This window comes from Argentina silus, assembly GCF_951799395.1.
Source record: "Argentina silus genome assembly, chromosome: 19".
NCBI classification, from domain to species: Eukaryota; Metazoa; Chordata; class Actinopteri; order Argentiniformes; family Argentinidae; genus Argentina; species Argentina silus.
Window position 1 is genome coordinate 13,263,683 of NC_139673.1, and position 13,401 is coordinate 13,277,083.

A 13,401-nucleotide genomic window follows, 5' to 3' on the forward strand; every position below is an offset into this window, starting at 1 on the left:
CCCCATCCAAATATACACACACACACACACACACACACACACACACACACACACACACACACACACACACCCTCTTCATTGTACAAAATGTTCCAATGTAAAGCGCCCATCCTTCCAAGCATGGCCAAAGTCTGGTTGTTTGCATGCTTGCACTCATATCACATCATCTGATTAACTTAACATTATATACAAACTGCTCCAAAGACAGGGGTTGCACGGCCATCTGTCATAACAGTGTTTTGTTTTGTTGTTGTTGTTATTGAATTTCACACAGGTCGTAAACAGGACTTTTGAGCCCCCCGGCCCATTTTAGGCCTAGCATGCGATAATGTGAGCATCCTATAATGTTTGTTTTCCTTTTACAAAAGACAACATGAGTTGTGTGGGGCTATGGGATGAACATATTGCTGTAGTGCATGCCGTGTTATACTCGATCCACATTGGCTGTATTGACTCCCCGACACAGCATCACTCTATCCAGCATACAGCTGCTCAGTAACCTTGAGCGTTTACATGTGGTTCAGCTATTCACCACCAAGTCTGTTCCTTGGCATTATTCACATGGTTCATAATTACACAATCCAGATGCCCCCGTTGTCTCAATGTCAACGGAACAGTGTGACACATATGGAACCCCTTCTCCCTCCCAAACCCACTTCCACGATGCTGTTCTACAAAAGGCAGACTGTCGCCACCTACAGGTCATTTTTATAGCCATTCTCTCATCCCCCTGTCATTCCAACCACCTGAGCCATAGCAACGCTGACATTTTCAACAGGAACTGGATGAAAATACATTTTAGGAACCAGTCGTTAAAGGGGTAATTAGAGAGTTTTAGAGGTAATAAAATGACAGCACATCATCAAATGATGATTTAGATTTAAAGGATGGGTTTCCTGCTGTTATGCAGCCCCATGTAGGTATGGGTACTTTGCTTGTTTATTGTGAAAGCAGCCTCTCTAAATGCAGCAGACAAAAACTCATTTAGTAATCCAGTCAGTGTTCTAAGCCTTGCGCTGCCACCGCTTGCCGTTAGGCCAAATGCAACGTGGGACAAAATCCTCAATCGCTTTCGAGACAGGCTCACGCTTTGAATGAATTACCAAATCCCTTCTACAGAGCTTTGAGGAATACCATACCGGATTGGTTTTAACCTTGATTCCACAGTAAGTAATACCCTTCAACGCCTTAAGCAGAATTAGGCATCATTACGTATCATCCATCTCCTAACCGAGGAATTCTCTACAAATGAAATTAGGGCTTCTTGTTGCACTCGGCTGGGCCTTATGCTTCCTTGTGCTTTGAGCCTCGCACAGTGAAGGGTAGAGAGAGAGGGACGGCCCATACCCAGCCTACAGGAGAGCTTATGTGGGTTTATTTCACAGGCAGCCCAGCCCAGTGCGGCAGTGTTGGAGCCTCAGCCAGGTCTGTGTGGGCCTCTATAAAACATCATTATAGGTCTAGGGAGAGACTGGGTGTCACACAAGTCATGCAGGCTCTGGGGGGGGCAGCAGCTTAAAGGTGCCCTTGTGCAGCCCAGACTTACAACTGGAGATCTGCTTGCTTATTTATTTATTTATTTACCCTGTGGGCTATAATGACAAATAGGCGGAGTGGCCCTGGATCGATCTAGGGGGGATTCTGTCTTTGTTTCCTGACATTTTTCCCATAGCCACTCTGCTCAGATTCAGGTTACTGTCCCTGCTCAGAGAAAGAGAGAGAGAGAGAGGGAGAGAGAGAGGGAGAGAGAGAGAGAGAGAGAGAGAGAGCGAGAGAGATAGGAGGAGGAAAGGGATACTCTCCTTTTACGTCCTCAGAAGAAACCCGATGCCCAGGGCCATCTCCCTCTACATGGGTTTCTTTTTAATAATACAATACAGCACACGCTCAGTTGATGTATGAAGGGGACGCAATACAAGAGCAGAGGCGTGGGGAAGAATGTGTTGTGTTCCCTCCGCTTGGTCCCCTCTCTGACTAAACAAGTAGGCGAGGGAGGAGCGGGCATTAATGAAACGAGTCCACGCAGACGACGCCGATGAAACGCAATTCATTACATCAACATTAGAGCCTGCCCATCCTGTCTGTGGAGTCCCTGGCAATTATTTTGTCTTCCCCTATTAGAAGGCATCAACGGTCTCCCAGGTCACCTTTGACCTGCGGCTGACTCACAATAGAGGCATGGCGGGGATTCTAAAGGGGGGCGACAGACATGGGGGGGGGGGCTTCTCCCTGGGAACACGTCACATACCATCAAAATGATCTGTGGAAGTTGGAACACCCACTGCAAAACATTTCCATCCTCCATCCAACTAGAAACAGTCATACTGAACAGTACATTGAGTTGCAGGGGTATCAACACATGTTAAAAGTAGACAAGCTCATTAGGCTTTAGCCAACAGCCTGGCCATCTGTAATCTAGCACCATTTCATTATGTCTACCTGGTGCACTGTGTTTTAAGTAGGACTTTAGACCCGTCTGACACAACAGATTTGAAACGGGCTTAGTGCCACAGAGAGACACAGGAGTTGTCAGTGGCTTAGCTCAGCCAAAGCACTCCTCACAAAGACGTATTAACTAACTAAGAACGTCGGAAACAGGCAAAATCCTCTTTTTTCCAGGAATAAAACCCCCGAGAGGACTAGGAGGAGCGTAAGGGTCTTATCTAGCATTACTGCACAGTATAGTAGCTTACTTAATATATGAGAAAAGGCTGTCTATTAATTACACAACAAAGTACTATGGAGATTGGAATTCTGATCAAGTAAACAACGTGGAAATTCAAAGCAAGTCCTCTAAAACAGAATTAAAAGCCAATAACCTCATCCTTTATTTACCCTCTATTGCTTTGCTTTGGGAAATATGCAATAATTCACTTACAGTATGAAGACCACATGAATCCTTTTGTTGAATACTGATGAGGCACTGTACACAAAAACAAGCCAGATCAAAGAAGTTCTGCATTGATCTGATTTCCTTCATTAGTATTTCTCAAGACGGAGTACAGTTCTTAACCACAAAAGCTAATTATTGGATTATGACATGAAAACATAATACTGTATATCGACTGTAGGCGCAGTCAATAGTTCATAACCAAGTAGTCTAGACCTCCCTGGTCACCGACATCTTAAACATGCCCTCGTAACTCAACCACAGGCACAGCACAGCCAAGCCAAGCCGAGCCAGCATTATTTTCCCACAGAATGTATTAACTGTAATTCTGCAATAAAAAGGGCTTGAAAAGAAAGCTGATTTAAGACGTCTGGCTATGATTTCACGACATCATACATCTTCCTACATATCAAAGATAATCAATTTCTCATGATGTCACCGGCTCCGCTCTCCAAGTGGTACAGGGTGACTCCCCTCCCCCCCCCCCCCCCCCCTCTCTCTCTCTCTCTCTCTCTCTCTCTGAGATACAAGGGGGGTGTGGGAGTGGAGGTGAGGGGAATTATAATGGCAGATATATACATGCTTCTTCCTACCTGTATAATGGACATCCTGTTAACTGGGGTGTCCGTGGTATTAGTGACGGGCCCTGTGAAGCTGGTGTGACAGCCGACGTGTCCTTGGGGCACCGAGAGGTTGTTGGTGGTGGGCTTGAGGTACATGACCTCCGACCTGGGCGAGCTGAGCGGCAGGCGCGTCTGGTAATCGAAATACATGGGTGAGGTGGCAAGCGAGGGGCTGCTCACCACGTTCATGACGTTCATCACGTCGCGTTCCTCCACCTCGCTCTGCACCAGCATGATGTCGTTCTTGTTGATCTTCTTCTTCTTCCCTTTGCCCAGCTGCGGGTGCGAGTACTCGGCGATGCGGCAGTTGTACGTCCGGATCTCCTTGTTCTCCCGCTTGCACTTGACGGCGATGGTCACCATGGCAGCCAGCAGCATGATGGAGATGATGCTGAGAGTGACGATGAGCGGGAGCGACATGTCCCAGTTGTGGTCCTTCTCGTTGATGCGGGGCTCGCCGCCTGGCAGAGGCCCCGTGTAGGCCTTGACAATGAGCCTGGCAGCGGCCGTGAGAGAGGGCTTCCCGTGGTCCATCACCTTGATGATCAGCTCCACCATGGGGCTCACGTCCTCCCAGAAGGGGTGGGCCGTCCTCACCTCCCCTGTCACAGAGTCCATCTCAAACAGGTGCTCCTCGTTGCCGTCTGAGATCTCGTAGGTCAGCCGCCCGCTCTCGCCGTTGTCATTGTCCACTGCCCTCACCGTGGTGACAATGTAGCCCACGCCCACGTTGCGGGGCACGTGGATCTCGGCGGTGTCGTTCTGCAGCAGCGGGAGAACGATGACGGGGATGTTGTCGTTCTCGTCCAGGACCGTCACGTTCACCGTGGTGTTGCTCTCCAGGTGAGGGGACCCTGCGTCCTTCGCCAGGACCTTAAACTCAAAGTGCTTGATCTGCTCATAGTTGAACGACCTCACGGCGTAGATGGCCCCGTTAGCCGCGTTGACGTTAACGAATGTGTTGACATCGCCACCGCTGACGTTGGAGTAGAGGATGCTGTAGAACACGGTGCCGTTCTGGCCCAGGTCAGGGTCGTGGGCCAGGACCGAGCCTAGATACTCTCCTGGTATGTTGTTCTCCGGGACCTGCAGGTTGTAGATAGATTTGGCGAACCGGGGCACATTGTCATTCTCATCCAGAATCTTCACTGTGAACGATTTGGTGGAGTTGAGGGGCGGGATGCCGTTGTCCTTGGCGACGATGGTGACATTGTATTCGTCCTGCATCTCTCTATCCAGAGGTCTGTCCGTCACCACCGTGTAGAAGTTGTCAGAGTTCTCCTCCAGCTTAAAGGGGACGTTCCCCAACACTCTACACTGGAGTTGCCCGTTCCTGCCCGTGTCCTTATCCGTCACCCTCACCAGAGCAATGACTGTGCCGGGGGGCGCCGCCTCGCTGATGGCGCCCTGTCTCACAGACACCAGGCCTATCAACGGCCAGTTGTCGTTCCTGTCCACTACTTTAACAGTCACTTTACAATGGCCAGGGATGGGATTGGGGCCTAAATCCTTCGCCTGGACGTCAATCTCTATAATTGAGCTTTCCTCGTAGTCGATTTCCCCCTGGATCTTTATGGCCCCTGTTCTAGAGTCTATGGAGAAGAGCTCTCGGATCCTCTCAGGGGCGTAGCCACTGAAGGAGTACACCACCTGACCATTATTGCCCTCATCAGGGTCGGTGGCATTTAAATCTATTAATACTTTTCCTGGGGGGACATTTTCAGGAACTTCTACAACATAGGAGGGCTGTTCAAAAATGGGGCTGTTATCATTAGAATCAATCACTTTTACATTGATCTGCATAGTCCCTGATTTGGGATATTCCCCACCGTCGGTGGCTGTCAATATGAGAGTGTGATGGCTACGTTCCTCACGGTCTAACGGCCGCTGAATAACTAACTCGGGAAATTTAGTCCCGTCCCCCCGGGTTTTTACATCCAAAGAAAATAGATTGTAGTCGTCTCGTGTGATCTGATACGTTTTCAAACCGTTTTCCCCAGCGTCCGCGTCGTGCGCGCTAGTCAACGGGAAGCGGGTACCCGGGGCCGCATTCTCAGAAATGTCAATATCAATCTGATCAGAAGGGAAAGTGGGCGAATTGTCGTTTATGTCCGTGATATCTATTTTAACCATGCAGATCTCTTTGTCGTTAGCAAACACCTCCATCGAGAGCTGGCACTTTGGGCTTCTTCTACACAGTGACTCTCTGTCGATCCTCTGTTTAGTGTAGAGCAGCCCGCTCTCTGGATCCACGTCGATGAGGTGCGGGGCAGAATTCTCCAACACCCTGAAGTTGGATTTCTTGCCCTGTCCTCCCTGTCCAAGTCCGAGTTTAGCATCTTTGGCAATGTTCCCGATCACCGTGCCTGGTCCCTGTTCCTCCGGGACGGTATAATTCAAGTTTTTCAATGTCAGGGCTTGCGCCCACAGGAGAAGGAAAAATAAAATAGAAAGATACATCCCCTTTGCGGTGAGAGCGCTTTTAAAATCCTGATGCCTTTTACGCTTCCTCCGACCTGTTGATTTTCTCACCAAATCGGCGATTTCTACCATTCAAGGTGAAACATACAGTTCTGCTCATCCTGGGGTATTATACAAGCGCTCGATGTTAATTTCCTCTTCTCTCCTCCCGGTCGACTGTCCTTTTATCTTTCTCCCTCTCTCTCTCTCTCTCTCTCTCCCTCTCTCCTTTCCAGCGCACGATGTGGTGCTGAACACCTAATTTAAATTCAACTGAACGCCCAAACTCATCTGAGCCATAATCGCAATCCGCTCTCCACCAAATAGAATAGCCGTTGTGTGTGCTCTCGCCTGGAACACAAGAAGAATACAAAATAATAATAAAAAAAAACATATACCAGTCAGTTATCAATATGATAATTCATAACCATACATTATACTACTCGACATACAGTATAGACCAGTGTATGTTGATGACAGTAATTGTATTTATCTTGTTTAATCTGCATATTGTTTTTTATCACTGTCAATCCAAAGGGGACGCACAACTCATGCGTATAATTCATTCCAACAAGGATGTGGAAAGCCTATCATTTAGTTAACCTTGAGGAGCGTCGGCGCACTGCTGATAGATATTACAGATTTATGTAGTAGGCTACATTTACTATAATGAACTCAACATGCTGGCTATGTATATGTGTACGTATGTGTGCCTTAGGCTACCTGAACCACCAGCGCTTTGAATATTAAAAACTGGTCATTATTGATGACAATTGTAATAATAATGAATGCATCTGTAATTTATGTGACAGACTAAGACTCGATTAAAGTGAGGCCATATCTATAGCCACCCGACATGAGACACCCTATGAATAAGAATGCGTTCAAATGAGCCTCTTACCCGCATTAACAAATCAACATAATTCGGCTATTTAATATACAAATAATTTAATATCTAAAATAATTTTACAGGAATTCAAAAATATCAGGATACAAAAGCAGAAAAGAATGTCTCCTATTTATGCCATTACAGCTCAACCCCGACTGTGCTCAAGCGTTAGAAGCTGTTGCATCCACTCACGCACACGGGGACTGTAAGGTAAAAACTCCCATAATAAACTATAATGAATAGACTGCATACAAAATATCATTCTAAACACAAAGAACCAAAAACATACACTTACCTAATACTATCTGGTGATTAAATAAAAAAGAAAGAGAATTCCAGAATTAAAGTCCCCTTTGCGCCACCCTTATTCCGTTCTCCGGTGCCGAGAAAGCCACCACCAGCAGCAGCTCCGACGCACACAAGCTACAGTGCAGGCTATCGAAGTAAAAGTGCTCCGGAAAAGTATGACTGTAATGTCAATGAGCTAAGTCCTCTCTCTCCTCTCTCCGCTCCGAATGATTAGGATGCAGCGGCTTGCCTCCGCTTGCGGCGCGCGCAGTGAGTCACCACATTCTTCGGGGGAATGTTTATGAGAGATGCGAAGATTCCAGACGGAAAATATAGATCCACAGCGGATATTAGCGACGTGATCAGCGCTCTTCTCCCAAGCTGCTTTGATGCTGGGTGACGGTGACACATTCCCGTAGTGGCATCACCATGTCCTTGCCGTTGTCGTATAAATAAAAGTCCACGGTCAGGCAGCCTATGTGATAAATGACAACCTCGTATTCAAAACGTATTGAAGTCGATATTGTTTGCAAATGTATCATGACACCTAAAATGTTTTCCAAACAGCTGGATTGTTATTTTACGCACGCCGGTACCTTCTCCGCCGTTACAGCGCTTCTCACTGACTAAAGTCCGTTCACCGCATGGTGCATTAAACATTGTTACTGATCCGCTGCCAACCAATGGATTTGAAGAGGTGGGAACCTGCCGTAGGATTCTCGTCCTATAGGAGTGGCGGCGTTCCTTACAAAGGAGGGATTTAAAAATCCGGTTTACATGGGACAGATTGGCGGTGGTCTGTACTGGTGCAACGGCAGGCACAGGAGTCCTCTTCAGTTTTTCTTTTTCAAATTCAAAAACAAAAGAAACTGCGGACTTCTAGTTTTGTGTTTGAGTTTGATTTAAGGCTACTCTTGTTCGTAGATTTTTTTAAAACAGCATTCTCATATGTACAATCATTGTAGCAGAAGTGTTATGAATTTCATGCGATAATCAGATTTGTAAAGGAGAACACCAAACAGCTCATCAAAACCCCCCATGTGTTACAGGCTGTGTGTAATAGAATATGAATAGAGTAAATTCTGAGGGCCTTGGTACAATAACTACTAGAGCAAATTTAACTTGTTGAAATCAACCCGTATAGCTTGTCAAATAGCGGTATAGCCTTATGTATAGGCAACAGCTTTGACAGGTACATTGCCAACTAACCTTATATTTCAGTTGTACTATTTATTGCAATGTTTTCATTCATCAGTAATTTAATCTCCTCTCTATACAGTAGATGCTTCAGCTGTTACATCTCTCTCTCTCTCTCTCTCTCTCTCTCTCTCTCTCTCTCTCTCTCTCTCCTTCTCCCTCTCTCTCTCGCTCTCTCTCGACCATGCAATGGCCGTAGTCTCCTTGACCTTACCGCTGGCCTTTCTCTCTGTCAGGCAGATGGGCCAGCAGTGACAGAAACTGTCATTTGCCAGTCAGTCAGCCTTGGTTTAGCATATGGATGGACTGACTGGCAGGTTGAGGTATTGTGGCATTGAGAACCAATGGAGGGAAATGTCACATATTTGTAATGCAAAGACAGTTGACACATGATCTATGGATGGGGTGTGTGTGTGTGTGTGTGTGTGTGTGTGTGTGTGTGTGTGTGTGTGTGTGTGTGTGTGTGTGTGTGTGTGTGTGTGACGGATGGGAGGTGTGTGTGTGTGTGTATGTGTACTGTGCATGTACATACATGTATTTATGTTTTTCATAACATCCAGTTAAAATGGGGCCATGATGCCTGCTAGGTGCCTCAACAATAACTGTACCCTGATATCAGTGGAAATGAACCACTTTCCCAATTAGCATTTTAAACAGGTGCTTCTCTGTATATGGCCAGTAGCCTCAGCCTGTGTAAGAATAATCACGCAAATAATTCAACCTGCTCATGAATAGTGGTTGAATTATCCATTTCTAGCTTGCCGGCACATTGACTTGTTTTTTTTCAAACTGCCACTACGGAACACATTGGGCTTAAACAACGGCAGGGAAATCACCAAAGCCAGGCGAGATAAACCCAGCCATTAAGAGCTTTCTCCATTAGCCCAATTAAGTGGCCTTGAGGAAGCTTGCTGACGGAAACCGTATTTCGGAAAGGGCCTGGAAGTGAATAGCTACATTAAAACACAATTTCGTAAATTAAATTTCAATTTAATGGCGACAGTCTTTCTTTCAGGTAATGAGAGCGAATGCTTCTTCGCCTGCCTGCGCCTATTCTGCCCGTTTAAAAGAATATGGAATTTCTCTCTCACCCCCTCCTTTCTCTCTTGCTCTCTTTATCTCTCTCTCCGTCTTTCTCTCTCTCTCGCTCTTTCTTTCTCTTTCTCTCTCTTTCTCTCTCTTTCTCTTTCTCTCTCTCTCTCAGAGCAGAGAAAAGGAAAAATGTATTTCTTTTCCTGTCCAGGAGAATTCTCGGAGGAGGCCGTTTGGGTCTTGGTGCCCTTTTCAGTAACATTTTCATCTGTTCTGTGTGTGTGTGTGTGTGTGTGTGTGTGTGTGTGTGTGTGCGCCTGGGAGGGCAAAGCAGAGGGCTGTGCATAGCAGAGGGTAGTGCCCTGGGCTTGGCATCTTCATCATGATTATGAATGAGAGAGCCTATCAAGGAAGTCTCAGAATACCTATTCTATAAAATAAATTAATAAATTAATAATAATAATAATAAAGGATAAATAAATTAAAATAAATAAAATAATAATCTTTCCTTCTTCTGGCATTGTGACTGCCAATGGCACCTGGTCCTAGCATTGATTTGTGCTTATGATGACTGATGTATAGATCTTTAGACAAATGTATTTGTTGCAAGTCGTTTTGGATAAGAGCATCTGCTAAATGTAAAAAATGTAAATGTAAATGTAATTCTACATAACAAATCAGCTGGTTTTGTAACCAATAACTAACGCTGGAGTGGACTTGATATTCTTTCAATAACACAACAACACTAGAAGAACACAACAACAGACAGATCTGCTCCTCTCATTGTTCTCCTCCTCAGAGGTGTTAGATGACTTTGATTATAGCACTCGTAAAGTGGGCTTCACAACAGGTAGGATTTCTCTGTGGTGGCCTTGGGCCTTTTCAGAATCAAATTGCCGGGACAAAGCCTCATACAGACACATTCACAAAGAAAGCCCTGTCTTAGAAATGCTCCAGCCATATTCATGCTGCGATCCTCGCAACGTGTACTCCCAGCTCTCTGCGTCTCACAGGGCCAGGTAAAGGACTGAGAGACGGGCAAAGAGGTTACCACTTGTGGACCCCCCCCCCTTCCCTAACCCACCTCTGGATGAGGAGCCCTCCGCCAGGCGGGAGCGAGGCTGGACTCAGGGGGACAGAGGAAGATGGAGGGCTAATAGAGGGTATGACTGGAAACCGAGGTGCTTTCATTCCCCGAACCCAGCTGTGACTAAGGCCTAGACACGTTGACCCTTACTGCTAGTCACTTCTATTTCCACCGTTGGGACCGTCTTGGAGGGAATGGGGGTGGTGGTGGTGTTGGTGGTGGTGGTGGGGGTGGGGGGTGGGGGGGGGCATTGCTAGATTTTAATCTTCAGGCCAACTCCTACAGACAGGTACACACGCAGACACACACACACACACACAAACACACACACACACACACACACACACACACACACACACACACACACACGCACACACACACACACCCTCCACCTACACACACACCTTCCTCAGCATCATCAGCCTCTAGAACCTCCTCACCCCACTGACATGTTGGAGAACCTGTTGTCTTCCCCTTCCCCTCCTCTCCTGGACGGGGGTGTTGAACGTGGAGAACCTGTTGTCTTCCCCTTCCCCTCCTCTCCTGGACGGGGGTGTTGAACGTGGAGAACCTGTTGTCTTCCCCTTCCCCTCCTCTCCTGGTCGGGGGTGTTGAACGTGGAGAACCTGTTGTCTTCCCCTTCCCCTCCTCTCCTGGACGGGGGTGTTGAACGTGGAGAACCTGTTGTCTTCCCCTTCCCCTCCTCTCCTGGTCGGGGGTGTTGAACGTGGAGAACCTGTTGTCTTCCCCTTCCCCTCCTCTCCTGGATGGGGGTGTTGAACGTGGAGAACCTGTTGTCTTCCCCTTCCCCTCCTCTCCTGGACGGGGGTGTTGAACGTGGAGAACCTGTTGTCTTCCCCTTCCCCTCCTCTCCTGGACGGGGGTGTTGAACGTGGAGAACCTGTTGTCTTCCCCTTCCCCTCCTCTCCTGGTCGGGGGTGTTGAACGTGGAGAACCTGTTGTCTTCCCCTTCCCCTCCTCTCCTGGTCGGGGGTGTTGAACGTGGAGAACCTGTTGTCTTCCCCTTCCCCTCCTCTCCTGGTCGGGGGTGTTGAACGTGGAGCGCTGCACTCTGCGTGCCTGGCATCCACACCTGCTGAACGCCAGTCTTCTGCACTTTATTTTTTTTCCTGCCTGTGTAAGATAAGCGCACAAAAGAGAAATTCTAATTATTGTTTTGTCAGTTTGAAAACCTTCGGAAATAAAAGATCAACTCTGGGCGGCGATTGGGATTGACACACACTCACACCTTTCTCCACGTTGCTTTTGTGCTGTTAATTAATATTTGAGAGATTAAATTAGGAAACAAACAGTGGAGTTTACCAGGCATTGAATAGGCCTACCCAAAGTGACAGAGAAAGCCTCAAGAGAAACAATACACAGACACCTCACCCAAGCTTTTATCATTGCTTATTACCGTGATGGCTTATTAATTCAGTTTTTCAATTTCGTGCTGGCAAACAACTCTCTTTCTAATTACCTATGTCTCTTTAAGTATGACTTATCTCTCCATTGAAATTCAACAGTGGCTGTTTTAAAGACTAAGGAAGGACAATGCTGAAGGCAACACCAATCTCCCCAGTCCTCCAGACAGAATTCATTATTGGTCATAGCCCATCAACCACCTAAGGAACCTACTGTTCCTCTATTACCATGGCTGGGTTCCAATCAGGCCATAGGGGACCTGCACAGGGCACTGATCAGGGCTAATATTGAACCTAGTGTATATCCAGGTGGCCCCTTTGGATTGGAATCCGGTCTATATCTGTAAACAAGCAACCATAATGATATACTGTCTGCAAGGATTGACTGTTAAAATATTGAGATATAGCCTCTAGGAAATAGGCTTTAGCAGCTGTGCTATAATAGTGTGTCGGCTGTACCTTACCTGCCCGCGTTCCCCGTAAAGCCACAGCACTGTTCATTCATCTTAAACGTCCATATTTCATCTTTTGCGTTCATATTTTGTACTTGAGCTTTGAAGCACACTCTAATTACCTCTCCAACTGTATTTGTTTGTGGTGTCACAGCCCCTGCGATCCATATTGAATTAGAAGTGTACTTGGAGTGAGTGTGATGTATGGTGTTTCATTGTGCCGGTCTAGTCCATATATATTTATGTGTGGGAAGGCAGCAGCAACTTGGCAAGGGGGAACAGCGTCCCTACATATGTGATTATTGATCGCATCTAAAGCCGTGCCAACTTGGATGCTTTACATGGCGAAAAGCACATCCAGATTTTGTTGACTCACCCACGGTTAGCAGCAGTCAACTGCCACTACCTATTTCCTCACACTCTACAAGAATAGAGGAGTCCTCTCAGGCGGTGGGCCAGTCTACATGAAAAAAGTGGGTTCGGATTTCAATATCTATCTCCCACTCGAGTGGGAATAAAATGGTTTTAGAAAGAGAGAGAGAGAGAGAGAGAGAGAGAGCAGATTTAGGGGAGAGACGGAGACAGAGACAGACAGAGAGAGGATGATGTGTACTCTACTCTACCGTGAGGGTGTAACATCATCATCACCAACCAACCCCATTCCCATTTCATCATTTCCACATTAAGGAGTAAGAATAAGAACGTGGACTACTTTACATCAAAATGGGTCAGAGACATTTCTTACAGAGGAGGAGGTATCATCCAAGTTGGGTCACTAACACATTATTTCTGGCAATGCATGAAGTACACGTGTGTGTTACATGGATTGTTGAAAATTATACCAACCATTTTTATATAGGTGACCTAATAAAGTTTCTATATTAGTGTCATTGATGTAAAAATAAGATTGATCTATTGAGCTGAGAGGAAAGCACCAGAACGTACTTTCTCATGAGGGCAATGAAAAGAGGTGTTATGTATACATTTGGCCAATGCCTTTCGTTCTCCCTATTTCTGTATCTCTCTCTCTTCCTCTCTACCTCTGTCATTCCATATGAG

At 46.5% G+C, this 13,401-nt stretch overlaps 1 protein-coding gene across 2 annotated transcripts in view; it reads right to left on the minus strand.

Moving 5' to 3' along the window:
• Positions 1–7,747, minus strand: part of pcdh17 (protocadherin 17) — a 58,617-nt gene extending 50,870 nt beyond the window's left edge. Inside the window, exons 1-2 of one of the 2 annotated variants that reach the window (XM_083691182.1) lie at positions 7,158–7,747; positions 3,694–6,324 (exon numbers count right to left, since the gene is read on the minus strand). In XM_083691182.1, coding sequence (XP_083547308.1) covers positions 3,694–6,066 — 2,373 coding nt within the window. In that variant the 5' untranslated portion in view covers positions 6,067–6,324; positions 7,158–7,747. Of the gene's footprint in view, positions 1–3,483; positions 6,325–7,157 lie in introns of both variants that reach the window. The other variant, XM_083691181.1, reaches the window with a different exon arrangement.
• Between the last annotated feature and the right edge of the window lie 5,654 nt (positions 7,748–13,401).